The 27859-nt window shown below is 35.0% G+C and overlaps 1 protein-coding gene and 1 long non-coding RNA gene across 16 annotated transcripts; one reads left to right on the top strand and one right to left on the bottom strand.

Moving 5' to 3' along the window:
- The first annotated feature begins 1595 nt into the window (after nt 1-1595).
- On the top strand, nt 1596-16592 carry LOC110772065 (uncharacterized). Of its 9 annotated transcripts, none has more exons than XR_015832862.1 (4): nt 1596-2301; nt 2477-2534; nt 7883-12857; nt 14467-16592. It is a non-coding gene; the product is annotated as an uncharacterized LOC110772065 (long non-coding RNA). The 9 variants fall into 9 exon arrangements; XR_015832857.1 differs by having other exon boundaries at nt 14397-16592; XR_015832858.1 differs by having other exon boundaries at nt 1602-2301; nt 7883-14633; nt 15277-16592.
- AGL16 (AGAMOUS-like 16) lies at nt 8354-26697 on the bottom strand. 7 transcript variants are annotated; one of them, XM_088246833.1, is made up of 8 exons: nt 26622-26697; nt 26125-26315; nt 15297-15375; nt 12376-12437; nt 9179-9278; nt 9039-9080; nt 8588-8955; nt 8354-8491 (listed from the first exon to the last, which is right to left on the bottom strand). In XM_088246833.1, the coding sequence occupies exons 2-8, from the start codon at nt 26304-26306 to the stop codon at nt 8476-8478; spliced, it is 849 nt and encodes a 282-aa protein (XP_088102959.1). In that variant the 5' UTR covers nt 26307-26315; nt 26622-26697; the 3' UTR covers nt 8354-8475. The 7 variants fall into 7 exon arrangements, with proteins under 7 accessions (XP_088102959.1, XP_088102960.1, XP_088102961.1 ...); XM_088246834.1 differs by lacking the exon at nt 8354-8491 and having other exon boundaries at nt 8536-8760; nt 8872-8955; XM_088246835.1 differs by lacking the exon at nt 8354-8491 and having other exon boundaries at nt 8536-8742; nt 8872-8955.
- Between the last annotated feature and the right edge of the window lie 1162 nt (nt 26698-27859).

The raw sequence follows: 27859 nt of genomic DNA, 5'->3' as shown, positions 1-27859 counted from the left end.
TAGATGGGATTTTCAGTGATCGCGAGGTTAGCGGATACGTGTCGGGGTTTTATTGGCCCACGGAGGCATACTTATAATACCTTTAGTTTTCGTGTGCTCGTAGGTGATTTCCGTAGATGCAGTTGCTGTCCCAACACGTGTCCCCAGTCTCGAGACTAGAACAAGTTCTTATGGGCGCCGTTGGGTTGCCTACACCGTCGACCGACTGGTTTTGCAAACGGCTCACAAATAGCTGCAGCTCGCCGAGTTGACATGGAGCCATTTTCTATGTATTGTTTTCTTTTTCTCTTTAATTCCCATTTTTAATATTGCAACTTAAAAACTATGCTCAATTCCTACATACATATTCTGAAAAGGGGTTTTTTTGTCCGAGCAAAAAAAAAATATTTATGAAAAGGGTTTTTTGCGGTTTTGTCCCTTGAACTATTTCACTATTGTATTTACTCCATAATCAATTTTTTTGGTAAATTAAGTACCCAAATTTTTTTAAAATAGCCAATTTAGGGCCTACCGTCTGATTTTTAAGGATTCCATCCAAATTTCTGTTAAATTAAGGGTAAATTCGTAACGTTGCAGAAAATTAAAATTATACCTTATTAAAATATCAAATAATTGTATTGAAAAGTTTTTTAAAAATCTGAAAAGAAGAAAAGAAAAAACCCCACCACCATTAGCCATCCCAACACCTCTATTCTCAATTTTTTTTTTTACCCATAAGAACTTATAAGTATTCTTCCAAACGCTATCAAAAACGCTTATAATTGTCAAAAGGGACTAAATGCTTTTAGTTGTTAGAAAGAGTTTTTAGACATTTCAAAAACAATCCCAAATATAAAGAGAACATTTATGGAAAATTGGGCTATATGTGTAGGAATAATGAGAAGTGCATGAATACACATGAGCTATACTGTGGATCTGATAGTTTCCAAAGAAGATGGATTGGTCGAATATTTATCTCTTGTTACATAAGTTGACAAATTTCTTGTGAAACATGATTGTTTCTCGTAAATGTATAATTCTAAAGTTACCATATTCTAAATATGTAACATGTTACATGAATACTATATCATTCTTATTCTTCATGCATTATTTAGTTTTAATTTAGTGGTACTTCTGTATCCTCTATTAGAATATGTTCCAAGTTTGAATCTCCATCCCTATTGAAAAAGGAAAAAAAAAAAAGTACTAGTAAAGTATTTATAGTATTTTTTTTTAATTTAGAAAAAAATTTCATCCATCCTTACTTGGAAAGTGAGTAGTATTTTTCGTGTTAGTGTCAACCTGTTTTTCTCTATCTACCATATTTTTACAGCCCTATTTAGAGGCTATGATTGAGGATGCCCCAATAATGTATCCTTCTACCATCATGTCGAGTGGCAATCGAGTTGTGCAATGTTGTATCCATCCGTGTTTTATCACTTTTGTTTTTGTTTCTTTTTGTATTGAATTCAAAAAAGAAAAACAAGTTGTAATTTGAAGATAATAAAAAAAGTACATTGTATAACGTCAATGCCTACGCACGCATCAGACTTCAAGGCTGGCTGAGGAGCTGCTTGTTTTTGGCCAAAGCAGCAGCCAGCGAGCGACCAAATTATATGTCTCAAGTTTCAAAAAAACCCGACTTGGGTGAGAATCCGAAACCCTAGATTTTCTTCTTCTCCCTTCCACCATTATTTAATTAATTTAATTAATTTAATGGAGAATCAGCAAATGGAAGAAAAAGAGAAGAGCCTGGATTGATCGATGACGTGTTAGATCAAGTGGGGGCATCGCAGCCTCTCTCTCTTCCTCCATAGCCCCCACCAAACTCTCCATAGCCCCCACCATCTCTCTCAGTCCTCCCCCACATCATTTCCCCTTTCTTTTTTTATTCTTTTCCTTCTCAGATATTTTCTCTCTCTCTTCTTCTCTCTCTCTCTAAATTCTCTCATGAGCTTCTTCTTTCTTCTTCGTCAGGCATACGCTCTCTACCTTGTCTCCTCCACCATTGAAGCAGATCTCCTCATCTTCATCTCTTCCCTCAGTTCGTCTCCGTTTCTTCCATGGACGCCACCGACCTTGAAATTTCCTCTCATCCTTGCGTCTCTCAGGCTGCATTCTCCTTCTTTTGCTCTATTCTATTGCCTCTACCGCTTCCGAGCTCCCAATTTTGCTGCTTCAGGACGGAGTATCCGTTTCGTCTTTGAGCTAATGGTTTGTTTGGCTGCCGAGAAAATTTTGAGAAATTATAAGCGTAAACGGAGATGTAACTGAGAATCGTGTAATTATGGACTTATCGCATGCCCTACGCGGCTAAAAGTCGTAAGTGTCATGCTTTTCTTTCATTTCTGATGATTTCTAGCGCACTCAAATGTTGCATTGAGCTCTTTTTTCAATACTTATGTTGCAAAATTTGCAAATATATGGCCAGTGAGACTGGTTTGCAATTGTACTTACAGCAGTTTATGTTTTTTGTTCTTGGAATGTTGATTTTCAGGAAATAATGAAGGACGGTGATTTTGTTTTGGAGACGCGTACTTGTGCTCTCAAATCAGGTACAAGCTACTACTTCTTGTCATGCCTTTATTTTGATTGGGATATTTTCATTCTATTCTTGCCGTAAATTGTACAGTACTCACTACAAATCGCTTTTAACTTGGCTGTCTCAGTACTGTTTTGATGACTTTTTAACTTTACTTTAAACTTTACCTTGTTAAATGCACCCGCTTTTTTTTTTCATATCTATGTGAAATTCACGTTATGTGTTCCATGTTTCTGTTCTAATTAGTTTTTTTAACTTTTAATTGGATGGTGTTTGTGGTTGATACATTATATTTCTGACAAATCGAACTCAAAAATTTCTGTTTTATTCATGATATGCTTATAAGTATGCGTTAGTAGTATATACAGTCTTGTACAAGCACCAACGTAGCTTATATAGTATATTAGTACAAGAGCTTTATGGGGTTAACCCATGACCAATTACAAGCCTCTTTGTTATTGGGTCAATGGATCAAGATGTGTTCCTTTGCTCTTCTTAGGTTATGTTATCGTTTTAATCTCACTACATCATTAAGTGTGTTTTTTCTGATATAGTAGATTGAATTAAATTCATGTTTGGTACATTAGGAATGTACAATTTGTACAATCATATGTTTATACTACAATATGAACATACAACCGTTATTAATAGTTGTCAATGCGTTATGAATTTGCATTCATAATCTAAATTCTTGAATAATGTTACGGATGTACATTCTAAATGTGCGTTTCTTAATGAATATAGTTATTGGAATAGGCATATAATAAGCCCTTTTGTAGCCTTGAGGACACATGCGGCTTTTCATATTTCTTAATAAAACTTTTCAGATAGTTGCAAGTGTATGTGAAGTCTTTCACTTGGGGAGAAGACTGATAATGATTAGTGACTTGAAAATGTGCTCATTTTTCTTTGTATGTGTTTGCATTGTACAAATGGTGGATTTTAGGGATCAAAAAGTTTTTTAAAGTTCAACTAAAGTTTGGTTGGTGGTTATCAAGATATGTCGTGGAGCATGATAGTTTGTGCAGATGGGAGGTAGGAAAAAAAAATGGAGATGATTTTGGTAGTTAGTGTGCGGTTAGATAACAATCATAACATAGTAAAAGTTTATGGAAGTAAAGATGCAAATAAACTGAGTCGACCCCTTGTCAATTTGTATTTACTATGTTCGTATTCCCTTTTATCGAGCTTGAATCAAGCTTATCTAGATTGGCATTCTAAAAATTGGCAAGCTTTACATTAATGAATGAACTTGTAAATTGAGTTATGCTAGAGCTTAAGCTTGAGCTTGATCCTTACAAATGAAGACCTAATAATTATTAGTACCTAAAATATGAAACTATTCTTTTAAATTAAAAGCAATAAAAGTACTTAAGTATGTTTTTTTTAATATACATTTCATTTCTTAAGGCCCCATTCAAGTGTTTATTGGAACATGATAACCAAAAAGACCTTTTATTCTTGTTCCAATATTTTGTTCGTGTAGTACTATGAATTAAAATTTCCTTTTTTTTTTAAATAAACAATATCCTTTTAAAAAAGAGTAATACTACAGACACCAACTTACGGCACCAATTTTTGGACACCAATGATGTGGCAATATTTCATTTGTTTTCATTCTGAGCCCACTATGAGCCTTACTTATCCACAACAAATAAGAAATTGCCACATCAGTTGGTGTCTCAAATATTATTGTAAAAAAAAGAAAAAGAAAAACCCATAATTTTGTAGGAAAAAATGGCATTTTTAATAAATCATATGGGGGTAGTTTAGTCATAAAAACACAAAAATTGCATTTATGAGAAATGTGAGAATGTGAGAATGTGAAGGTGAAAATGTCCCACATTGGAAAACTAACAAAACTTAAAAGGGCTTATCAGGAGTTGGGCTACGCCTCCTATTGCCAATTGGTTTTGGGGTGGAACCTGAACTTCCTTCATGGTATCAGAGCGGGTTTGCGCACGTGTGAAGCCCAACGGCCACACGTGCTCCACGTCACCCAATATGTGTTGTCCACATGTTAGGCTTGAAAATTTGGCACATGTGCGAGGGCCTGTGAAAATCCTAAGGTATCCTCTAATAGTGCAAGCATAAGTTGACATTTGGATTCGTAGACCTTACTTAAGTACCATATATTTTCCCAATGCATGCATGATGGAGTCTTCAAGGTATCACAATCTCCCTTCCTTTAGGCCTTGGTACCCTTATCAATATGGGAAACATACATAGAACATATATTAGTGGACGAGCCTATTTGATGTTGTATGCACTCAATTACCTGCTTTTGAATCTATGCTACCTTTTAGCATTGGGGTACGACGCCCTTTCCGTCAATGGGAGGGTGCCTTCCTTACGTAGGCAATGGACTAGGTGGCTCTAATACTATCTAAGGCCTCGTAAGAAAGTAGTAGTTTAAGTTAACATTTGGATTGATAAGCCTATCTTAATCAACTTAGATCTTGGAAACGCATAGCCAATGTAGGATTCAGAGTATACACAAGGCTTCCTCCAAAGTATCCTAAGTCTCCTCAACAAATTGCCAATATACAATTTAGGGGTATCGTAATCTCCTCTCCTCTAGGCCTTCGCATCCTCATAAAAAATGACCACATAATGGACAAGTATTTTCTATATGAGATGCAATCATTGGCCAGCCTACGAATCAATGATACCTAGTATCCCCTTGCCAGTTGTGAAAACTTTGGTTATTGGGACACAATTACTTACTTTCCTTTACATCCACATTACCCCATAGAGCATGGGGGCATCATCCCTTCCCTCACTTGCAAGAGTCGTCATAATAACAATGAACCCTTGGTTGGAAATAGGCAATGGACGGGGTTGCTCCAATACATTTTGCAACGATCCAAAGCCTTCTCCAAAAGTGCTAGGTCAAGTTGACATTTGGATTCGCAGGCTTTGCTTGATACTTAAGTACTCTAGATTTCCTTATCACATTGCCAAGGTGGGATTCAAGGGTATCTTGTAACAACAACCCAGGGCCCTCCTCAAAAAGTGCTAGCCCAAGTAGACATTTGGTTTCATATCCCTTACTTAAATACCCTAGACTTCCCTAATACATAGACGCTGTTAGATTTCAGTGTATCACAGGCTTTCTCAATAGGGAGCTCAGGTAAATTAGTTTAGCACATCACAAACCATTCCTAGACCAACATGAACTCCACCTGCACCACAGAATTCCAATTAAAGTTACTTTCCATACCTAGATGGATCTTTCTCCCTAATAATAAGGGATCAGCGCAAATTATTGGCTAAGATCTCCGCATCCAATTTTTTTGTACTAAGGACTTTCCATTCCCAAAGATTTCGGTCATTCTAAACAATCTTTGCAGTATGAATCTTTCCTCTTCCTCACTTTGCAGTGGTATGCAAGTTATTGCTCACAAACCCTTGCCTTTGCACATTCTTTCTCTTTCTTTTTGAAGCAGTTTCAATGATTATGAGCATTGGAGTCCTTGGTGGTCACTACAGTGCCCCCCTAACTCCGGTGATTTCCTTATTCTTTCTGCAGAGGTTAGAACAGCTATTTTCCTTGTGGAAGATTTGAGATCCCAGAGTCCTATTTAGTCTTGCCAAATGCAGCAAATGCTTACAATTTTGTTGATTTCATTGTCTTTTGCCTGCTACTATCTCAATGATTTTTCTTTTCTTAAACCATGTTCTATTGTTTTCTTTTGTCCTGGAAAGTACTATTTTTGTTTCGAGAAGTGACTCATTTATACTATTAACAATTGTATTCTTTAATGCGTGTTTTGCTCCTCTTGAAATAGGCATTCAGGTATTGTGCATATTACCAGATTTTGGGGGTTTGTTTTTTCATACGGAGCTGTTATTGGCACTCCAAAAAAGTGATCCCACTCCTCCTTTGTAAAAACAAAAGGAAGGAGTGCAGAATGACTTATTGGGGTGCCAACAGTTTCTTTTCTATATTTTCATTATATCAAGATTGAGTTTTGGAGTTATGCTTGAGAAACCTAAAACTATTGTCATTCTTTTCCCTATACTTTTAATGTATTGGTTTGATAAGATTTGAGTTGCATATTATTTTAAACTTCAAATTATGGATTATTGAAGCATGTCAAGTTCTTTCTTTCTATTCATTGCATAAAGTCAAATATGCTACTCAACATAAGTTTTATCTTCTGTTTGGAGATTTGCAATGACTAAAACATATCTGGAAGATTTTTTAATATCTGAAACAGATGATCTCAACATTCTTCCCCCTCTTCTTAAAGACTTTTTTAGAACACAGATTTATCTTGAAAGTACTACTACGCTTCATCTCATTGAAGGGCAGAGAAAGGTTAGATTTATCTCTAAAGTTTTGAATAAAATAAAATAAAATTTATCTCTAAAGTAAATAAAACCTTTTAAGTATTTAAGAAGAATGAAATGGTTCAGAATCAGAAGACCCTGATTTTTTGTTTGAACATGTTTTCGTGTTTAAGACATGCTGAGAAGGAACCTTTCTTTGCAAGCTATGCCAGGTAGGCCTTAGTTGTTGATACCTGATCCTCAAGTTCATAAAATACCTGATCTCATGAATATTGTTTTCCCAGCTTACCAAAAGTTGATTCTCAAATGTGGCATATGTGATCTTCCCTCTCGAATAGGATATCTTCCGTATCTGTGGCAGTATGTAAGACTTCCAACATGGTATTGCATGTCTCTGCTCAAATTGCAATTCCTGTTGCAAGTTATTTGGTGTCTGATACAAATTTGGAAACCATAATTCTGAACACATGAATCTGATTGTGGTAATCTTAATTAGATTTATGTTGTTTATGTAAGTAAATACCGTAGAGTGGCTTTGGATTGTCTGGTGTCTGCAAGCTAGGCATGCATAGAGTCTTCTAGTCCAAACTTAATATAAGAAGAATTACTGTGTAATGGTCCTGGAGCCTTAATATTTATGGATTGCGCTGCATTTGATAAATGAAACATTGTACTCACAAATTCTATGTTTGTTTCAATCAAAGTTGGTCCGGGATCAACATTTGATGGTAACTAGCATTAATGAGTTTTACTTCCATTCGACCATGCATGATTTTTTTCCCAGCTGATAACTTAAAATTTGAATCCATTTCATTTGACTAGTCCCAGAGAAAATTTATTATATAAAAGAATTTTGCATATTGTCATACCTACCTGTATGATATCTGCGGTGGTTCAAGTGCGGGGAATCTTCTAGGTCTCGCTCTCTCTATTTTTCTGTAATATATATTATTTGTAGCACTATCCTCTGTCTGCACACAAAATATATAGTATATTATAAAGAAAACTGTCAATGACCTGATAACCCTTAGTGTGCGTGCTTAACCCTCTATTATTTCCATGCAGGAAATTATATTGCAATAAGGACATGAAATTGCTCTTGATGCTGTCTATGTAAATCAAATTGCGTGAACAAGGAGGTAAGTACCTCATATACCATTTTGTGAAATACAATACTTGGGTGGACTGAACTTGAATGCAGTTAAGCTGAGATGATTCAACAGTTTTGCTTCTTTCTCTTTATATTTTCATCTTTTTTAAAGCAACTGCTGGACTTGATATTTTTTGTTGAACAAATTGATAACCTGCGTATAAAAATTCCACCATATTTTCCAATACGAGTGCAAATGTCAGCCTTCAGAGCAAGTTTGCTTATTTCATGGACGCAGACAGACTTAGTGATTTTAAAAGCTGCATTGCACCTGAAGTGCAATTCAGTTATTCTTTATTATATATAAATCTCATCTTTACATATGTAGTTGGTTTCTTTGATTGTCACACACACATCAAAGCATTGTTTGCTTTTAAATCAAGGTCCTTTTCTGATTGTTCTGCGGTTCTTTTACCACATTCCTCTTATAGAACATAAATTTGTATCCATCAACCTTGTTCTTGATAGAAATCAAGTAACGTCTTCCTAAACTGATGCATCCTCTTTGCTAATGTAGTTGTAGTCTGCAGTAGTCATCATGGAAACAATTTAATCAACATTTGGCAAATTAAAAATGGTAATCATAATAGATGATGGAGTTTTTAGGAAGGGAGGTATACCCCAGCTTTGTAGCTCTTGCTGGTGTCTCGCAGTTTTGCTGCTGTGGCTGGCTAAGCTGGAGTTGGACAGGTCCATGTGAGTCCTCTCCAATACCTAGACCATTTGTCAGAAGGGAATTTCTGTTTGCTCCATTTACATCCCTTGTTCCATAAACCTGGGATGTGAAACTTTTCTGTTGAGGTGTTATTGAAAAAATGTTGCAATATGTTGTAGGTTGGCTTTTAGATTTTTTATCAGTCTTGTGAGGATAGTTGAAGTCTGTTTTAGTTATCAAAACCAGTACCTTCTTGTATAATTCCATGTTTTCTTGACGAGTTAGGTTTACCTTCTTATACAGCTCGACATTTTCTTGGTGAATGAGGTTCCCCTGCACACACACATTTAAATTTAGCTGCTTAAGTAATAAAGAGGAACATGCTGAATATGGTACCAAAGTTTCGCAAAGTTAACCTTTCTGTTTAGTTCTTGTATTTCATCCATTAAAAGTTGGTCCTACAAAAGTGAAAATTTTGATTTAGCACCATACACAAACATTTAAAGAGTTTATTTTCAAAGAATGAGTGATTGCTTAGAGAATGGCAGTGTCTTACCTTTTTCATTCGGACACCCCGAATACTCATTTCCAATTGGTTCTCCAGATTCTGTAAATCTTTAACACTGAGGCCAGAAAGCTCTTCACCCATCATTTGCCTGTAATCAATGAGAGGTAAACATTGTTTAGGCCCTAAACATGGATTTCGGACATCTTAAATCCAGTAGTGAGTTGGATTTATGAGATGCATAACAATTCTCTTCTGATGCTAAACATCTTTATTGGTTACACTGGTTGATTGTTTGGCTATACCTAATCCCGCTTTTTTGAGCTCTGGATTGTCCTCTTTAGGTAGGTTTAAATTACAGTATAGACTATCTTGAGGAGCATAAACATTGTCAATTACTTAGTGCAAATTCTGAAGCAAGCATGTGAAAAGTTGTCACTTCATCATGGTAATGTGTAAATCAATGTTAAAATTGTTTATTCTACCAGCATCATACAACAATTCTGTCATAACCTTTGGACTCTTGATATCATCTGGTTTGAAATCATGGAACATTCCATTTTGGCTCAATGCAGTATATATATATTTCTTTTGAAACAAAAAGATGAAATTTTATTTCGTAAGAGAAACTTTAAAGTAAAGTGATCAAGTAATCCACCAATAGCAGAAGAGAAAAGAACAATAATTCAACAATGTCTAGCTTAATAGTGAATATACTGCATTGGCAACACTTTGGGCTCAGCGCAGTATATACACTATTAAGAAATGACTCCACCTGCTTTGTTTATTAATTTGGTAGTATTTGAACCGTGAGCAGTTCTAGAATCATTTGATACATTTGTGAAGATAGATATGAGCTAAAGCATGTATGAGGTTTCTCTTGAGTTTACCTCAATACGACACCAAGTGATAGTGCTTTCAACGTAACTTGTGGATGTGAAGATTTCTTTGAAATAGAAAATCATTTCATGCATAAAGATAGGTTGATATGAAAATTTGATTTGTTCTGAAAATCTCAACTTTCGTTTTCTTTTTCTTTTTGGCATAAGTTCCCAAAATGTGATAGTAAACATAAATTTAGTGACAGTTTTTGATAAGTTGATGAGAATTTAATTTATTCTGATAATCTTAACTCTTTTCTTCTCTTTTATTTCTGATAGACTTTTGGTAAAAGTTCTCCAAATGTGATAGTGAAAGCATAATTAATATTGGTGTTTGATTAACATGGCTAGAGTTTTTTTTAATGAACATTTAATCTGTTTGCTTTTGACAGCAGTATGTGGATTTCTTTGCTGGTTCATTAAAAAAATTTGGGTTAAACTGCGCTCATTCGCTCTAATACCACACTTATTTGGCAGATAAAACCAATATTTATTAGAACTTACTCTCAGTATGGCCTTACGTCTTTATATGCCAACAGTGTGCCTACCTTAAAAACACTTGGTTGTGATAAAATTGGAATAGCACAAGTTTATGTCATAAAAGAAATTTGGAAAAGCAGAAAACTTTTTGTTATGAATTTCCGACAGCTAAGGTCTTTCATAATCAAGTATACAGCATAAGATGCCCTTCAATATCATAAAGCTGAACAACAATTGGCCCAAAAACAAAAATACTCAAACAACAAAAAAGAAAAACAGAAATTTATGATAACTTATTCTTATGTCTTTATCATTTTCAGATTGCATAAACTATTAGACAAAATTGTAAATAGATGTAGGAAGTTTATCAATAACATATGCAAAGTGCTGCAGACTTCATTGTGTCCCTATTCCTTAATAAAACCTTTTGTCATTTGGAATAAACTATTACTTCCTCTGCTAGTTTTGGCTTGTTAGTCCTCTACCTAGAACTGATGTTTTGGAATGAACTACCTTCTTTTGTAAACTCTAATGTACTTCCTTCTTAGGAACTTAATGTAGACTTGGTATCTCGTTTCCTTTTCTCTTAGATCTTACACAAATTTCATAAATAAGAAATTAACTTCCATAGTTGTTTGTTTTGGCAATCAAATTGATTCACTAATATGGCTATTCATGTTTTAATTTAATAGCATGATGTCATTTGCAAAGTTTGTGTAAATGTCTTTATTGATCACTGCTGGAAAGGGTGGGTTGGGACTTAATTCCAATTATTGATAAAGTCCTATTATTATTTAAAAAAACTGACCTAGTTTTTCCTCCTTTACAAGTCTTGCTTTTTTATCTATAGCTCACTGCTTAGAAACTATACTTCTGAATCCATGAAAACCATAAATGACCATTCCTTTTCTCTCTAAGCTCTTCCACTAGTCCCTTCAGTAAGAAGATAGCTTCTATAGTTGTTTGTTGTAGAATAAAAATCACATTTCTTCTCCCATGTTTTTTTTCATGCCTTTAGTTTATTATGTACATGCATACCAACACTGCCCCCACACTCCTTCCCTTTCCCCTCCAACCAAAGTGTTAGGTTATGACTGAAGATTTAACCCAAAATAGATAGTTTTACCCTAAGCTTCACCTTTGTTCTTTAAAATTAGGTAATTAGTCAAGTAATTATTATTATTGTATTTATAAGAAATGAAGACTTTATTAAAAGAAAGCCAATAAGGTGCGATTACAAATAGGATTGTATTTAGAAAGTGAGGCCATACCATATTGCTGAAGAATTTGCAACCTTCAATAGGGGTTCCATTAAGTTCAATTTGTTTCCCCTACATTCATCTTCTTCATTACCTCTTTAACCCAACTACTGTAAGTTTCCATTTGGTGCAGCTCTTGGCACAACTGAACAGCAGTTTCGCACCATATAAAGTGCTTTTTTGTCAATCTGTTTTTCCTATGAATTGTAGTGGTGAAAACGGAGTTTCTGGAGAATCTCAAATTCAAAGCTTCTCCCAAAAGATGGAAAAGAAAGAAATCTAATGTAGGAAACTAAATCACACTCAGGTCTGTTGAATGATCCAAACAATAAATAACTTCTAGATATTAGCACCTTCTGAAGCTTCTAAGAACAAAAATGTTGAAACATCAGGTATGCAATTGGTGATAGACTTAGATATCACACCTTTATGAATAGAGCAATGCTTTAGGAAATGAAGTTCCAGTGAAAATGGTGTTAGAACGTGCATGTTATCTTCTCACATGTAGACATCCTTATTGTATTCTGACTTTCTAATGTTTCATTTCTATTTGTGCTTCTATAGTGCTAGTGTTTCATGGTTAATATATGATACAATAAATTCGTGATAAAAAGGAAAATCATAATACCTATGGTTTTCCTGCAAGTTTTGAAGTTGTTGCCTCAACATTGCTGCCTCCCTTTGCCATAACTAGGAAGTAAAAAAAGACCACCTTTAGTCATAACTATCACAATGAACATATTTAACTGGAAATTGGCCACTTCAACATAATGGCAGCAATATATGTGAAAACAAGGTTCTTATTTGTATGATACATGGTCAGCATAAAGGTTTTGTTCATATACCAATGTAAACATGCAAGGTAAATCATGAGCTTATAATAAATGATCATAAACTACTTACTTGCAACATCTTTTGTATACAAGCATTAGCTACTACTTGAATTGTAACCTCTTTTATACCTGCATTATGCAGTTACATAATGTAACTCACATCGCGTGCTTGCATTTTAGTTCTCTAAAGTGATGGTACCATAAAGGAGAAATTGAGCTTAACATGACACTAGTTAGGGGTCCATTGCTAGTCTGTGAGCTAAAGGATCAAAGTCAGGTACGCGGCTGGAACTGAATTTTAATAGCATCCTGGTTACTTATAATTAGTAGAAATAGAAAATTGCAATGCACGGATGTTTCTATTGACAAGAACAGAAAATCTGTGGATATTGAAATTGTTGCCACGATTAGCATTTTGGCATATGATGCCTTTGTATGGATATAGAACTTGATTTATATGATCAAGGAGCAATGCGCTATTGTTTTCTTGCCCTAATTTCTTTTATTGGTTCCATTTACCCCCTATATGTACAGCTTTGTAGAGAGTTTTTTGGTCTAGAAAGGAAAAGTGGAACTGGAGAAATTCTCAGAGTGAGATTTTTAGTGCCTCTGGGATGAGTCTTACCAGCAGTTGCGTTCTGACCCTTGTTCAGAGCTCCATGCTTGAATTGAAATACCTCAAACTAAAAAGAGATTCCCGTGGAAATGGTGAACCGATTTCTTATTATTGAAACAACTTCACGAATGTGAGAGCAGACATATTTGACGCTTTGTCTTAGCAATAACATCTATTCCCATTGTTACTGAACTTGGGAGGTTAGCCATTCATCTTTGCTCCTCGATTCCACATCCTTTTTAGGATTAATGCCTGAACTTCCAGGAAATTGCAACTTTGTTGCTATGATCTATCAAGAAAAACGAGCTATCTTTTAATGGAATTATTTTGAAAGCTGTGCAGCTATAGGGGCTTTGTCTTTATGTCGCATGTGTGGTCTCTGGACTGATCTTTTCCTTCTGCAATTGCAAATGAAGGGCATCATGGATTTGGCGGATGAAACAGCATTAAATCTGAATTGACTTTGCCAATCTAGTCCGTCCATAGTCTTCCTGTCATCTTAGTCGTTTCTTTTAGGCGTATCATTGATGTGACAAGACGGAAGGAAAATAATCCAATTCTTGATCGACACAGTCATCAAGGTTGGATTGGTTCAAAACTATGATTTTAACTTTTGCTCATGAAGTAGACAATACAAATAGATTGGCAACTATTATACATGGAAGTCCTTTGCTATCACAGTTTTCTTTCTGTGACATGCAAATCACTTTATCATTTAAGTGGTGAACTTTAATCAACTAGTTGGAAGAAGGAATAAGTGGTTTGAAATTATATGCTCCTGTGTGTTATTTCTGTGACAGTAGAGAAACAAAACTTGCTTGCGAGCAATGACATAAACAATGGTGAAATCTGGATTTTTAATTCAAAAAATCTTTCTAAATGCGTCCTATTTTGGACAGTCGTTGTAGCCTGTACAAAATGGATTCTGAGAGGACTACTTTGACAGTTTATGTTTCTACTTTTTAATAGTATCTTCTTAAATGTGTACTAAGATTTTTTTTCTTCTCATATTCTTTTACCTTGTTGCTAACTCATTATTCACTGCGAAGCAGCTGATGATTTTATTGTGAACACCATATTTCAGCACTTCTGATTGAAAATGTACTTCTGCTAAATACAACACTTTTGATAGGCTAATGTACTTGTGCAATTGTATGGCTTCATTATGGTTATTAATAATATTTTCTATTTATTTCTTAGGATGGATGAGGTTTCAATTTCATTCGAGTGTATAGACATAATTTATGAGCAATGAAGTTTGTATGTCTAGGTAGGAAGGTAATATGAAAATTGCCACCGACATAATATTGTGAGTGAAAGCCATAAAACTGGTGCATTCCAATACCACCAAAGGAGACCACTTGGGCCATTATATGGAGGCTGCTCAGATGATATGTGTTCCAACTTCCAACTTCGAACATACAACCATGATTTCAGGTTGTGTTTGGAGAATGGTGTTTCTTTTTAAATTTAGTTTATGTATTTTTCTAAATTGTGGTTTGGAAAAGTTTAAGTATCATATTTCATGGTTATGAGTTATTTTGAATGTGTTTTTCCTGAAAAAGCAGCCGTCGTTGAGACAGTATAAGCTAGAACTATCAATATTTCTTTTATCCACCTTTGGAAACTGACTGAAACGCAATTCCAGTGCTCCTTGGCAGTCCTACAAGTTTTTGGAAGTGGCTGCTGCACCGTATTATATTTACTTACTAACATCTTAATGCGTTCTGCCTATTTGATTTCTTGATGTAATCCAACCATGCAGTCATCCTTTCTCCCAACGTCCCTTTCTTCTGAAAGTTTGGGATGTCCTATTGTTTTCATTTTTAATTTCATTATTTTCTCAAATATTTTCTAAATTTATTCAATAATTTGGTTTATTTTATTCAGAATCATTAAATTTATAGAATGAGATATATATGTATATGTGTGTGTGTGTCTGAGTCGATGCGTATTTTGCTGTATGATTTCATGATTGGTTTATCATGTCAGATAATCTATTTGTCATTACTGAACAGCACATTGAAGACTCATATTTTAAATACGCCTTGAAGATAAACTATTAAAGAAAAAAACGCAGGACTCGGAACTGAAGAATACCTTAATTTCAGAAGTCGGATTCCCAAATTGATGGTGCTCCTCTTTCGCCTTGTTGTATCGTTCAATTACTGATTTTATGCTGGTAAAGAAGATTCAGTTTTATCAGAAACACTCTTTGCTTTTGGTTAACTTGGTACAAAAAAATTAGGAATGTATTTTCAAGAAGCTGCACACGGACATGTAACAAAAGAAAACCAACATATTGTGATAACATTTTAGACTATAAACTGTTAATCTACTCCCCCGAAATAATATATCTTGTAAGCTGTGATATCTGATAAATCTATGGTTTTCAGATGTTCAAGCAGACATTGTTTGAAGTAGGGAACTAGAGATAAGTATCTGTTTCCCTTCCTAACTTGTTTTAGCCAATCAACTTTCTAAACTCTAAATTCAGTTTCTTCAAGAATTGGGACCATTAGACATAACTGAATATGTGACATAAGAACTACAAATATAAAAAATTTAACAACTCTGTATTTCCCTCCTTTTTTTCCCCTTGTAAGTTAGCTGCTATATGATTTCATACTAACTTGTTTCAGTCATTTGCATATCAAGTATTGCTGATACATAACAAGAATAAAGCCTGTCTTTGGAACTGCATATTTATCAATGATCAAGAGCTTTGCTTTCATGTTTTCTGACCTATGTTCTACAAGAGCTTGTCCAGTTACTAATGTCAGTTCAATCGATACAGCTGCGTGGCACTTTAGAGTTGAATGGGAACTTCTAGAGTAGGTATTATTGCAGTGGATTGAATCAGTACAGAGGTGGGAACTGAGTTTGGAAGTGTCTCTATGACTGTCTGTTAGTAAATTCTTAAAACTAGATTCTAACAGCTGACTAAAATTATTCTGGACGAGGCTGATAATAGCAGGGTGATGATATCGTAAAGGATTTATGGCTTGGATTGTGATTCTGAAAATGATGATGAGGAGGAAGAGAACGAGGCTGTAGGCAAATGTTGTTGGAGAGGAATATTCTGCCCATATTTTTGTTTGCACCTGTGTCTGCAGTTTCTATATTGATTCCGAACGGGCTCATCAGTTTTCAACTATATTGCTTTTCTACATGCTGCAGTTTCAACAAAAATAGCAGTGGAAGTTTATCAGGTTAAAGTGTTTGCTTCTTAAGTCAACGACATGATTTTTTATTCATATCAGCATACATATCTAGCAACATAAATATTTATTTGTTAGACCCGCATTCGAGGGGGCTAATGATTGAACCCTTTCTCTTTTTATGTTTTTGGAGGATCATTCATACAAAAAATCAACTAGAGTAATTTTTTAGCCATTTGATTACAACCAACATCATTTCAACGTTAAAGTTGCAGCTGATAGAAGCACTGTGCTTTAGATAGTTGTAAGCATCATGTTGGTCATGTTGGTCAACGGACCTCTACTAGTCGACTGACATCAAAATTAAGAAGAAATGTAGACTTTAATATCAGAATAAGATAATTCTTGTAACTATCATATATAAAACACATTTGTTTTAAGGCTATATGGTTGGTTGATCAAAATATTCTAAGGTTGAAAGATAAGAACAAAATATTGTATGAGTGAACTTTAATATGAGGCATTGGTAAATTCATGACATGGATGTATATGATGAAAACTTCAAAGGATGGGTACATGGGTATGTTTAAGTGTGTTTGGGGCAACTTGGAGACTCAAGTAAATTACAATTGAAGATGGAGTCAGGAGGAAGTCAGGATGATCAAAATTCGGACAAGACTGTATTTTAGACCCAGGTTTGGGCTTAAGAGATAAAACTCAGATAAATTTCTTTCTTGGCTAGACATAGGAATAGGGTGCTTTTTGTGTGTAGGTAGTTTGAATATCACGCAATTTCATGACATGTATGTATTTATAAGAAAACGTCGAAGGTTAAGGGGGCACGGGTGTGCTTAGCTTTGACATCCGTGTCTAGAGCAACATGGAGACTCAAGTGCATCAAGATTGAAGGTGTGAGTCAAAGATTAAGATTAGGACAAGACATTGCTGTGTTGTAAGAGTAGTTCAAGTCTAGATTAGGGTTACACATGAGAGTAGGCTCTAGGTGTGGATAGATATTTTGAACTTGATGGACATTAGGAGAGGATTTTTATTTTTATTTTTTTGGGGTCAAATGGTAGAGAGATTGCATTCATAAATTACGCCACGAGAGCAATACAAATACAATAGCTAAAAGGGCCACTAGAATTACCCACAAAGGGGTTACAACCACTACCCACAAAGAGGTTATAACCAATACGAAGTGATCCAACTACAACATTAAACTCATATAGTATACCTTCCCTTAAAGACACACATGACCAAAGACAATCCAGCATAAAAGCATCTCTAGAAAAACCAAACATGCATCAAACTCGAAAGAGTTGATGCTCTTATTCAACATCAAATAACTCACACCAAACAAAACCAACCCAAACCCACAACCTTGGGAAAAGGCAGACTCAAACAAAAACAAAAAACCTTTGCCGCTACCACAGTTGCTGCCACAACAGTGGAAACAGAGTAAACACCACTGAAACTGCTGCAACACAAGAACCTACAATAATAATAAAAACCAAACGAACAAAAACCCCAAAAATTCAGAGAGAGAGAGAGAGAGAGGTTGAAAGGGAAGAGGAGAAAAGAGGAAGGGAAAGGGTAAATAGGAGAAGAGAGGAGGAGCATAGACCACTTCCCCCTTTGTTGCGACACTGAAGGGATGCTCATCTGATTCTTCTTACTTAGGATAGGGTTTATTGGATCAAGCGTAGGATTAGTTAAGACTTGAGTAGATGCATTGTTGAATCAGAAAAAACCATGGTCGGAAGTTTTCAAGAGATCAAACTGTCACAATATTGTAGAGGTTGATCAAGAAAGAAAAGTCCCAATTTGTTGACAAATTGGATTAGTATATTGAAAGAGCTTGATCTTGATCAGACCCCCTGGATGAAACATAAGACCTAGAAGATTAGGTCATGTTTGGTGTCTACGATTGTATTGTATTGGATGACTCACGCGATTTAAGGTAGGTTGAAGAAATGGTGGCCAACTTCCAAACTTTGTTCAAGTTGAAGTTAGAAGATGGATTAGTCATTAAGGAAACTTTTCCTTAAATCTAGTGATGTGAGCGACATGTGCTGACAAAGTGCAAAGGTAAAATATACGTTTTGGATTAGTCAATATGTAAAATATACAATTTGGATTAGTCAATATGTACATTTTCGCTCCCTCATTTGACATTTTTAAAGAGTTGGAGATGATTCCCAAAACCATTTGGTGAGTTGGACCATATGGTATATATGATTCAAAATCCCAGTCAATGTTTGGTGGCTTAAAGCAACCTAAATTAGATTATGTCTAATTTTACTAAGCCCAAATGTAATAGGCTTATGAATTCCACCAAAAAGTTGGGGCTAAATTTGGATTGGATTATATCTATATTGATGGGTTATAATGAGGGGGGTTCAATCCAACAGTCCAATAACAACTATACACTTGATCGGACGACTATTAAGGACTAGAAATTCTATCAAGAATGGTCAACTTTAAATAGTTTTATAATTACAGTGAACTTAATTTTTATAGGAAAATATATATAAAATTCATTATAATAATTAAATTTCAAATTCACAAATTTAATATTTTAGTTAGTATAACCCAAATTCTAGCAACCTAAAAATAATGAAAGAGTATTAAAAGTTGATTTTAGATAGAATGAGAAAATCAAATAAAATCTATGACACACATATAAATGACATATGAAGACATGAAAACAAATATAGATCATATTCATGTTTATTGTAGACAATTTACATCTGTGAGAAGGGTCATACATATAAATGACACACATATATATGCTAGGGAGACCAACTTTAGATACCAACTCTCTAATAGAGCGTGGGATCCATTGTATTGGTGGGCTCCACCTCTATTAGAGAGTTGGTACACAAGTTGGTATCTAAAGTTGGTCTCCCTAACATTTTTCATATAGTAAATATAGCTATAAAACAACTTGGATAACATCGATAAATATAATATTTTCAAAATGTTGAGAAGGGTCAAGTGACCCTTATGGGCCTTAATTGGCTCTGTCAATGCCCTCATAACCCCTTACTAATGACCCTTAATTATAGCCTTCGTGTTATATATAAGAGCAATGCTAGGCATACCATCTTGTATACCGCCTCTCTAATAGAGGTGGAGCCCACCAATACAATGGAGTCCACCTCTATTAGAAAAGTGGTACACAATGTGGTATGACTAGCATTTTTGTATATGTAATCTTGCTAAGCCATGTAATAGCATATTTATGTTAATCTAATCTCTTAATCATGTGTTACCAAACACATCAATGGATGAGTGTTATTATATCCAATCTAATCCAATCTAATTTTACATCATAATCTAATCCAATTTCAATCACCAAATATGAACTATAAGTAACATTTGACATGAAAACTTATGCTAACTACATTTTACTCAGACTTCGAATCAATGAACTCTCGCCATTCACCTCACTTTTAATTTTTTTCCCCTACTGTAACATACACTCATATTGCATATCTATCGTGTGATCATTTTAGCATTTTATACAAATAAACAATTAATAAGGTCACTTAGGAGGAGGGATGTATGGACCAGCAAATCTATCTCCTTTTGGATTTGTAGCATACACAAGTGACAAGTGGCATTCAAAATTCCATGCACGGTATAAAGTATGGTACATGCACGCCAATGTCAAAATAGAGTTTGTCTACTTATGGATCTTCGGAAGAGAACAAATATTCAAAGTTCTAAGAGAATTTTTTTATTTTACTTTATTAATGCGGTGTAATAAACTTTTCTAAAGGGCTTGGAAGGTGGCAAATAATATCAAGTCTAACATAAAAACTACTTGTAATACGTACGATAATCATAAAAGCAAACCCAAACCTAAACCTCAAACCCAAATCCCAAGTTCCAAACTTCAAACCCCAAAATCTAGAGCTTAAAATCCAAACCCCAATTCCTTATTTGGTTTCAGGCTAAACATGTTGAAGTTTGACTCATTATAGATGCGGAGAAGAAGAGGAAACAAAAGGCTGCAAGGAGGAGCAGCAGGAAGAGGAGAAGAAGTCGCAACAAGAGGAGTTACAGTGCAAGTGACCGGTCGGTTTTAGCTAAGAGCTCAAGGTTGTTTTTTGCTTCAAACGACCGATTGTCACGTGAACAGTGCTGAACGCAGTTTTGACATTTTGGCGTGTTTCAACGTGGTTTCCTATTATTTTGGGAATTTCTAGCCTAATTTAATAGATTAATAGAGTTTTAGTTTCCTATTCCGAGTTAACTTGTAACTAAAGTCCTATGCATTATAAATAGGACTTTTAGGGGTATGTTAAAAGTAAGAGAGGAGAATTCAAGTGTGAATTTTTAAGAGAGAAACAAAAGAGAGAATTCAAGGGTGAATTCTTGAGTGTTTACAAGGGCATCAAAAGGTTTGAGGGAAAGTAAGACCTAGGTTTTGAGAGGATAGAGAGCAAAAGGGGTTCTTGTTGTAACCAAAGTGGTTCTTATTGTTCTAGTGAAATTTCTCAAGGTGATCACCAAAAAGGATGTATGCATGAGGTCGAACCTCTATAAATCTCTGTGTTCTTGTGTGTTTGCTTACTTTCTTTGTGGTGTGCGTGTGTTTTATTCTCAAGGGGTATGTGTGAATGTGCGTCGCATAGTCCATCAATGACAAGGTCATAGAGTGTTTCCGCACAACAAAGCAGCCGAACAAAAATGTGTCCATGTGGATACTAGATCCCTCCCCATATGGTGGACATTAGGTAGGGATTGTCCTACTGGTCATCCTACTGGGACAAGGGCCTAATGTGACAATTAAGAATTTGGCATCGGATAGGAATCAGTTCATTTTAGGGTTTATAGGGGTCAGTAAGCAGTATGTCCATTAACAAGTTTCTTCTAATCACTCTTCCTTCTCTTTGTATCACAATACAACAATGATTCATATACAAATTTTATGGCTTTTTCATACTTCTAAGTAATTCTTAGTATTCTAATACACATTATATTATAATTTTTTGATTTAATTACATAAAACTATCCAATCTTTGGGGGTCATTTCAAATTAGTGCCCAACCTTGAAAATCTTGCAAGTAGATACCCTAACCTCACGAAAAACATACAAATTAGTTAAGAGATTGACTACTAGTCCAACTAACAGAGGGTCTACTTTTTATGTTTTTTGTGAGGTTGGGTATTGCGTGTAAGATTTTCAAGGTTGAACGACCCCCAAAAGTTGGATAATTTTATGTAGTTAACCTGTTTTTTTATTTATTTTTAAGTCCTTTAACTATCAAAAGCACCCTTATCTTGAACATCATTAATTGCATGCATCAAACCCTTTTCTTTTAAAAAAATTGCCTTTGAGGTTGGTGATATAAGAAATTCCTAGAGGTGGGCACATGTGCTGGTTTGGTCCGGTTGCACCCCTAAATTGCAATCACCTTGACCGTTTGAATTGAATCGGGAGTGCAAATGAAGAGGATGAGAAAGATGAAGAAGAAGAAGGTGAAATTATGCTAGGGTAGAGACGACAGAGAGAGAAAGAGAGAGATATATATATATATATATATATATATGTATGTGTGTGTGTGTGCGCGTGTAAATGAGGAAGAGGAAAGGGCTGCGCGGCTATGTCAGGGCACAAGTAGAGATAAATTAAATATTTTTTTCACGTGGGGAATTAGAGGGTATTGGTTCGGTTTGGTTCAGATCGAATGTTTCTAGTCGCGAATGAGGCACTTGACTGGTTCGCTTCAATTGTATAGTATTTAACGAAGAATTTTAGTCAAAACCGGTTCAATACCTGCCGATTGGGTCTAGCTCAATCCAGTTTACTGGTCTTCTAATTTATATGCCTACCCCTAGAGATTTTCTTGACTTAGGTCTTTTGGAGATATATATTCGAAATATAAAATGTAGAGTCAATGAGCAAGTTTCTTGACCACCTACTTTTTGAGCATTTGGTCCAAAATGCCACGTACACATTTTTTCTTGAACAAAGTTTATTTGATATGGCCTTAGATGTTGGTAAACTTCAACATTCGATTTTGCCCCTCTCTCTTTGGAGACTAGATTATCAAAACTACCTCCATTGATGATAACATTACAAACAAACCAAGAGATCAACATCTTCTTTCTGTAATCAGTTTTTCTGCCTAAATTATATCGATATTGTCAATTTACCCCTCCCCCTAAAACTTTGTGTTAGCTAATTTTTCTCTTGAATTATACAAAACTAGTCAACATACCACCCACCGTCATAGTCCTAGCAATTTCATCCAAGATGCCGTCAAATAAAGTCATTTTTGAAAGTTCTTTTACCATATCACACTATATTCTTTACAAAAAGTGGCCCTAAATGTCATTTTAGGAAGTTCAGTTTTTAGCAATTCAATTTTGATGACATATAGGGCCACTTTTTGTAAAGAATGAAATGACCAAGAGGTTCGCAAAAGTGAATCTTGTTAGGAATATGATGTCAGATTGGCCGCCTTATTTTGTTGTCCTCCCTTAATAAACTAAATTAGAAACTAAATTATTGGCTAAACTTTGAGAGTTGGATGGATCCAAACAAATTGGGATAAGGCAAGAAATGGATCAATGTGGCCCACTACGAATCATGAGTCATCATTTGATATTGTCTCCAACTTACTTACCTAGGTCTAATAGAGTAGGCAACCCAAAGAACTCCCAAGGTGTATGCTTTTATCTCCACCTCCGTTCTATTAGTAAGTGGATCACACAACTTCTACGTTACAACTTAAAGCACTCTTAATTATGAAGAATCCTATAGCACTCTTGATCACGTCCTTATAAGAAGACCTGAATATTCCACCTTACAATTGAAGATCAAGTGCTTGTCACTCTGGGATCTGACATAAACTTGGAAGTTTAATCATAGGATTTTTCTATTTGTAACTATTACACACGTGGATTATATACCTAAATTATTTTGTAAACTTTTGTTTTTTTTTTTTCTTGTCTATATTTTCATGAGTTTTTCCTAAAATATTGTTCAAACTAACGGGTCAGAAGTTATAGAATATGCTATAATCAGAAGTTATAGAATATGCTGGAGAACTTCCACGCATCTGAGTTTGGTTTGGTTGAACAGTATAGCTTCGTGCTTGAGGTGTTCTTATGGCCCTCCAAATACATAGTATATTAGGGTTATTCCCATGGATTTAAATCTCTATATGACTCAACTCTAGGATGACTTGCTTTTCAAGTTATTGCTCCTAAGGCCTGAACCTTTTCTTAAGCTAAGCATGTACCAAGCCCCCAATTGATCCATGAAGACATGTATTTTAAAAGGATATAAGATGATATTTATCATTGGGATAAACTTGAACAATCTTATCTTTTTAATATTTGTTCTTTGGATAAATTTGGACGATCTTATCTTATTAAGATATTTATCTTTTGGATAAACTTGGATGTTCTTATCCTTTTAAATATTGAAGTTTATCATATCCCTATAACCACTATAAATATGACCATAACTTCATAGTTTCTAAACATGAGAAATTAGAAAGAAAGTTAGAGAGAGAAGGGGGAGGGAGTGCGTTGGTGGAGATTCTTGGATGGGTTGTCTTGTCAATTCTTTTAAAGGTTCTCATTATCGAGGTGAGTGATTCATGTAATGTGTTCTAAAAGTTATTATTTTGTGATAAAATGACAAACCATGAATTATCATGGATTTATTCTATTTACAAATATCTCTCCATTTCAAGTCAAACATGTCTTATTTGGTGCGATCTTTCACACTATATATATTGATTGGATTATTTGTGAAATATGTACTATTCGTGTAACATGAGAATTTTAGTGTTGGGGTATCTGAGGGATAGATGTACCACACGGGGACATAAGGCAGTGAGGGTATTAGGGGTCACGTGGTGGGTTACATGATATGAATGATAACTGAGATATGAAGTAATAATGTGATATGATTTGGATTGGTGTATCTTTTTATGACATTTTCTAGACTAGTGTGTAAAACGGCATTGCTTGACTGTCACATTACATAATCTACTCACTGAGCGGTGGTTTGCTCATCCCTCACCTTGTTTATTTTTCAAATGAATTATTGAGGAAAACAAGGACTAAATCGGCTGGGATTGAATTAAATGAGAGTCATAGAACTTTACTTATTTTTGGTACACTTGTAAGCTTTTTGACCTATTTTTATAAGAGAATTTTATTTTAACCCATGTTTCGCCTTGTTATTTCACTTTTTATTTATCACGCAGCGGGCATAGGATTTCTACCTTACCCCAGGTCCGGAGCATGACATGATCGAAAGCCCTCACTTCAGGTATTTGGTTGTAAGTCAGATTGGAATGATGTTGTTATCCTTAAAATTATGGGAGAGATAGAAACAAAGTGGACATTCGCCTACCCATTCTCGATGATCAGGTGAAATCAAGTTGGAATTCTACTAGCATTGGGAAAGCACTTATGTAATTACGTTCCCTACAACTCAACCAATGTAAGGAAGACTTCTTCACTGAAACTCAATTTATTCATATTCTTTCTACAAAGTGATTGTTGGACCCAAAAAAAAAAAATTCTACAAACTGATTGTTGACTTGATCAAGCGGTCCAAATGGCAATGAATCTGAATCTGGTAGCAACAAAAGAAAGACTGTCTTCCATTAGAAAAGTGAGGTTTTGAGAGATTGATAATGGCACAAAGCAATTGTTCGCAAGGAGGTGCAATAATTGAGGAAAGGCAAAAGAATCATAATGGCACAAGGTAACTGTAATCTTCGACCTACGGCAGTAGGATTGAGCAGTAACAGATGCAAAATAATACGGCTCATATGTCGGCAATGATGATTCAACAAAACAATGAATTGTTAAGAAGATAAGAGGGTTTTAAAGCATCTCGAGTTTGGTTAATGCCCTATATCATGATTTGGCTGTGTTGGCATTGGAGATGGAAGACATGATAGGATCATTCGGTGGGTAGCAAGAGATTTCGAAACCATATAAAATATGTTCACCAAGAATATTGGAAAAGTTTACATGGTGTATCTATGTCTTACATTTATTCATTGATCGGGACAGTTATGTCAGAATCACAGAAAATAATAAATAAAAAATTGATCCATTGAAACTTAGAAATGGATCGGGAGCATTTTTCTAATATGATATGGTCGTTTTAGAAGAAGCATTATAGAAAATGTGTACGTTGAAATCATAAAAGTATCAAACATTTCAAAGAAAATAAAATCATACAAACATTTCTTATAAAGCCTATTAGCAATTGAGAGTTAAGTTAATAGTTTTTTTGTGTGACAATGGAGTTACATTAACATTAACAGGGGTAATCTTCCCTTTCTTTCTCTAACACTAACCTTTGGAATTCGATTAACCTTGTATTGATTCGAATAAGCAAAAGATTACTATGTTGACAATGAATTAGTTCTATAAATTAATTGGTCCTTGCACGTTAATTCATGCACTTCACAAAGCTAATATCACCAAAATCTGTCATTGCTTGCTACTCTCTATTCAAATACTTCTGAACAATGCAGCACAACTACACATGCATATGCCATTTCCCTAACTTCATTTCCATGGAAACAATAGATTAATTTCTCAACGAATTATTAATTTTTTTTTAAAAAAAATAACATCAATTAATTCCACAAAAAATAAATATATAATGAAATTAATTAGCTCATGGAATGCATGGATCTCAAGATATGAAGATAATAGAAGTAATTAATCTTAAACAAAGCTAATTAAAGATGTTATAGAATAAGGAGGACCTGGTGCTTGCAAAATCATAGAGCTTGCCGGTGCTGGAGAAGATCATAACTCCGACCTCCGCGTCGCACAAGATCGCCAGCTCCTTGGCCTTCTTCAGCAGCCCGTTCCTCCGCTTCGAAAACGTCACTTGGCGGCTCGTCGAATTGTCAATCCTCCTTATCACAATCTTACCCCTTCCCATCGATCACACCTACCAAATCTAGGTCAATCAATTTATCCCTTCATAAAAAAAAAAACCCAGCTCCCGACCAAACACCATACTCTGTATGCACAACAAAATAAATCACAAGAATATTTTGTAGCCACGTGAGAACTTAAAGCTAACTAGCTTCTAGCTCTCTTTCATTCATTCTTGTTCAAGATCGGGGGAGCAAGAAAATTAAACAAATTTTCCAGGAAAGAGAGAGAAAATGGAATGGATGGAAGAAATTAAGGAATTAAAATTTGTGAGAGAAAATAAAAGAAAATAAAAATAAATTTGCGTTGAGAAACTTACTTGGTGCTCAAAGAAGAAGCTATGGCTTTTAAGTAATGGAGACAAACCGAGGTTTCACCAAAATAGCTTTGGCTGTACTGATGATTCACATCAGAACAAAGCTATATAAGGAAAGTGTACCTGAGGGCAGTAAAAACCGCCATCTTTTTGCGTACAAAACCACTAGCGGTTTTCTTTACTATAGACACGTGGACCAATCGGGTTGCGTAGGACCTTTGAATTCTTAAAGAGCCGCCCGTCGTATAGATCGTTGACGCGTGGGTCTACGAATACGTACATCCTATTTTTGGGAATTTTCGCTTTTTTCAAATTGCTCGGGAGACGTTGGGGGAATAGAAAACGGTGGCGGACAAATTTGCCCCTACAAGGTTTTTGAAATTCCCGTTGTGTGCCGTTGTGACATGTGGGTGCTGACAAGCCTGTCGTTTTAGGCAGGGTACTCCCAATCGGGTAAATAATGGTTTTCTCTTTTTCTTTTTTTGTAAGACTTCGCTTTCTCTGAAGATAGAAAGGGACATTTATAATTTTATATAATTATAAAATATCTAATTATTTGGGTTACATGGGAGCTTTCCATAAAGAGATAGGGTGGGCAAAGTCTAACCCATTTTGGCATTTTTCTAAATAAATTAAAACAAGTGGGTACTTTTTTAAAATTATAAATATTGTAAAGCTAGCCTAATTGGGGACAGAAATGAGTTAAAAAATTATGCAAGTTTGCAAGATGACATTGCTAATGGTGGGTGGGCAAATCCTCTTGTCCATATATACAACTACAAAATTGATTTTATTTGGATACTAAAATAAAACATTTATATTGTGTTTTCTCATTTTACTCATTTTAAAAAAAAAAATTATGCAATTGGGGAATGAGGGACCGAGCCTAGTACCTTGGTCATTGGGTGCAGAGGAATGGTCTTAACCACTTGAGCAACAAGCCCCTTGCTACAGGGGCGGAGCCATTAAAGGACTAGTGTGGTCCCAAGTCCCACTCCGTCTTGTATTTATTGTATTATAATATTATGTATGATGTATAATATTTAACATACTTGATTAGTTTTATGAGATATTTATCCTAAAATAAATAGTATATATTAGGTATTTTTTGTTTACAACCATAAAACTTCTTAATCTCTTTTTTACCTTCTAGATTAGTTTATGATATTTACACTAAAAACTCCTACATTTTTAACCTTTCTTTCTCTTTATCTTTTGTTTAAGTTAAACTTTGTGAATTT

Source organism: Prunus avium, chromosome 1 (assembly GCF_965620075.1).
Source record: "Prunus avium chromosome 1, drPruAviu1.hap1.1, whole genome shotgun sequence".
Taxonomy (NCBI): Eukaryota; Viridiplantae; Streptophyta; class Magnoliopsida; order Rosales; family Rosaceae; genus Prunus; species Prunus avium.
This window is presented reverse-complemented; position numbering and strand designations above follow the sequence as displayed.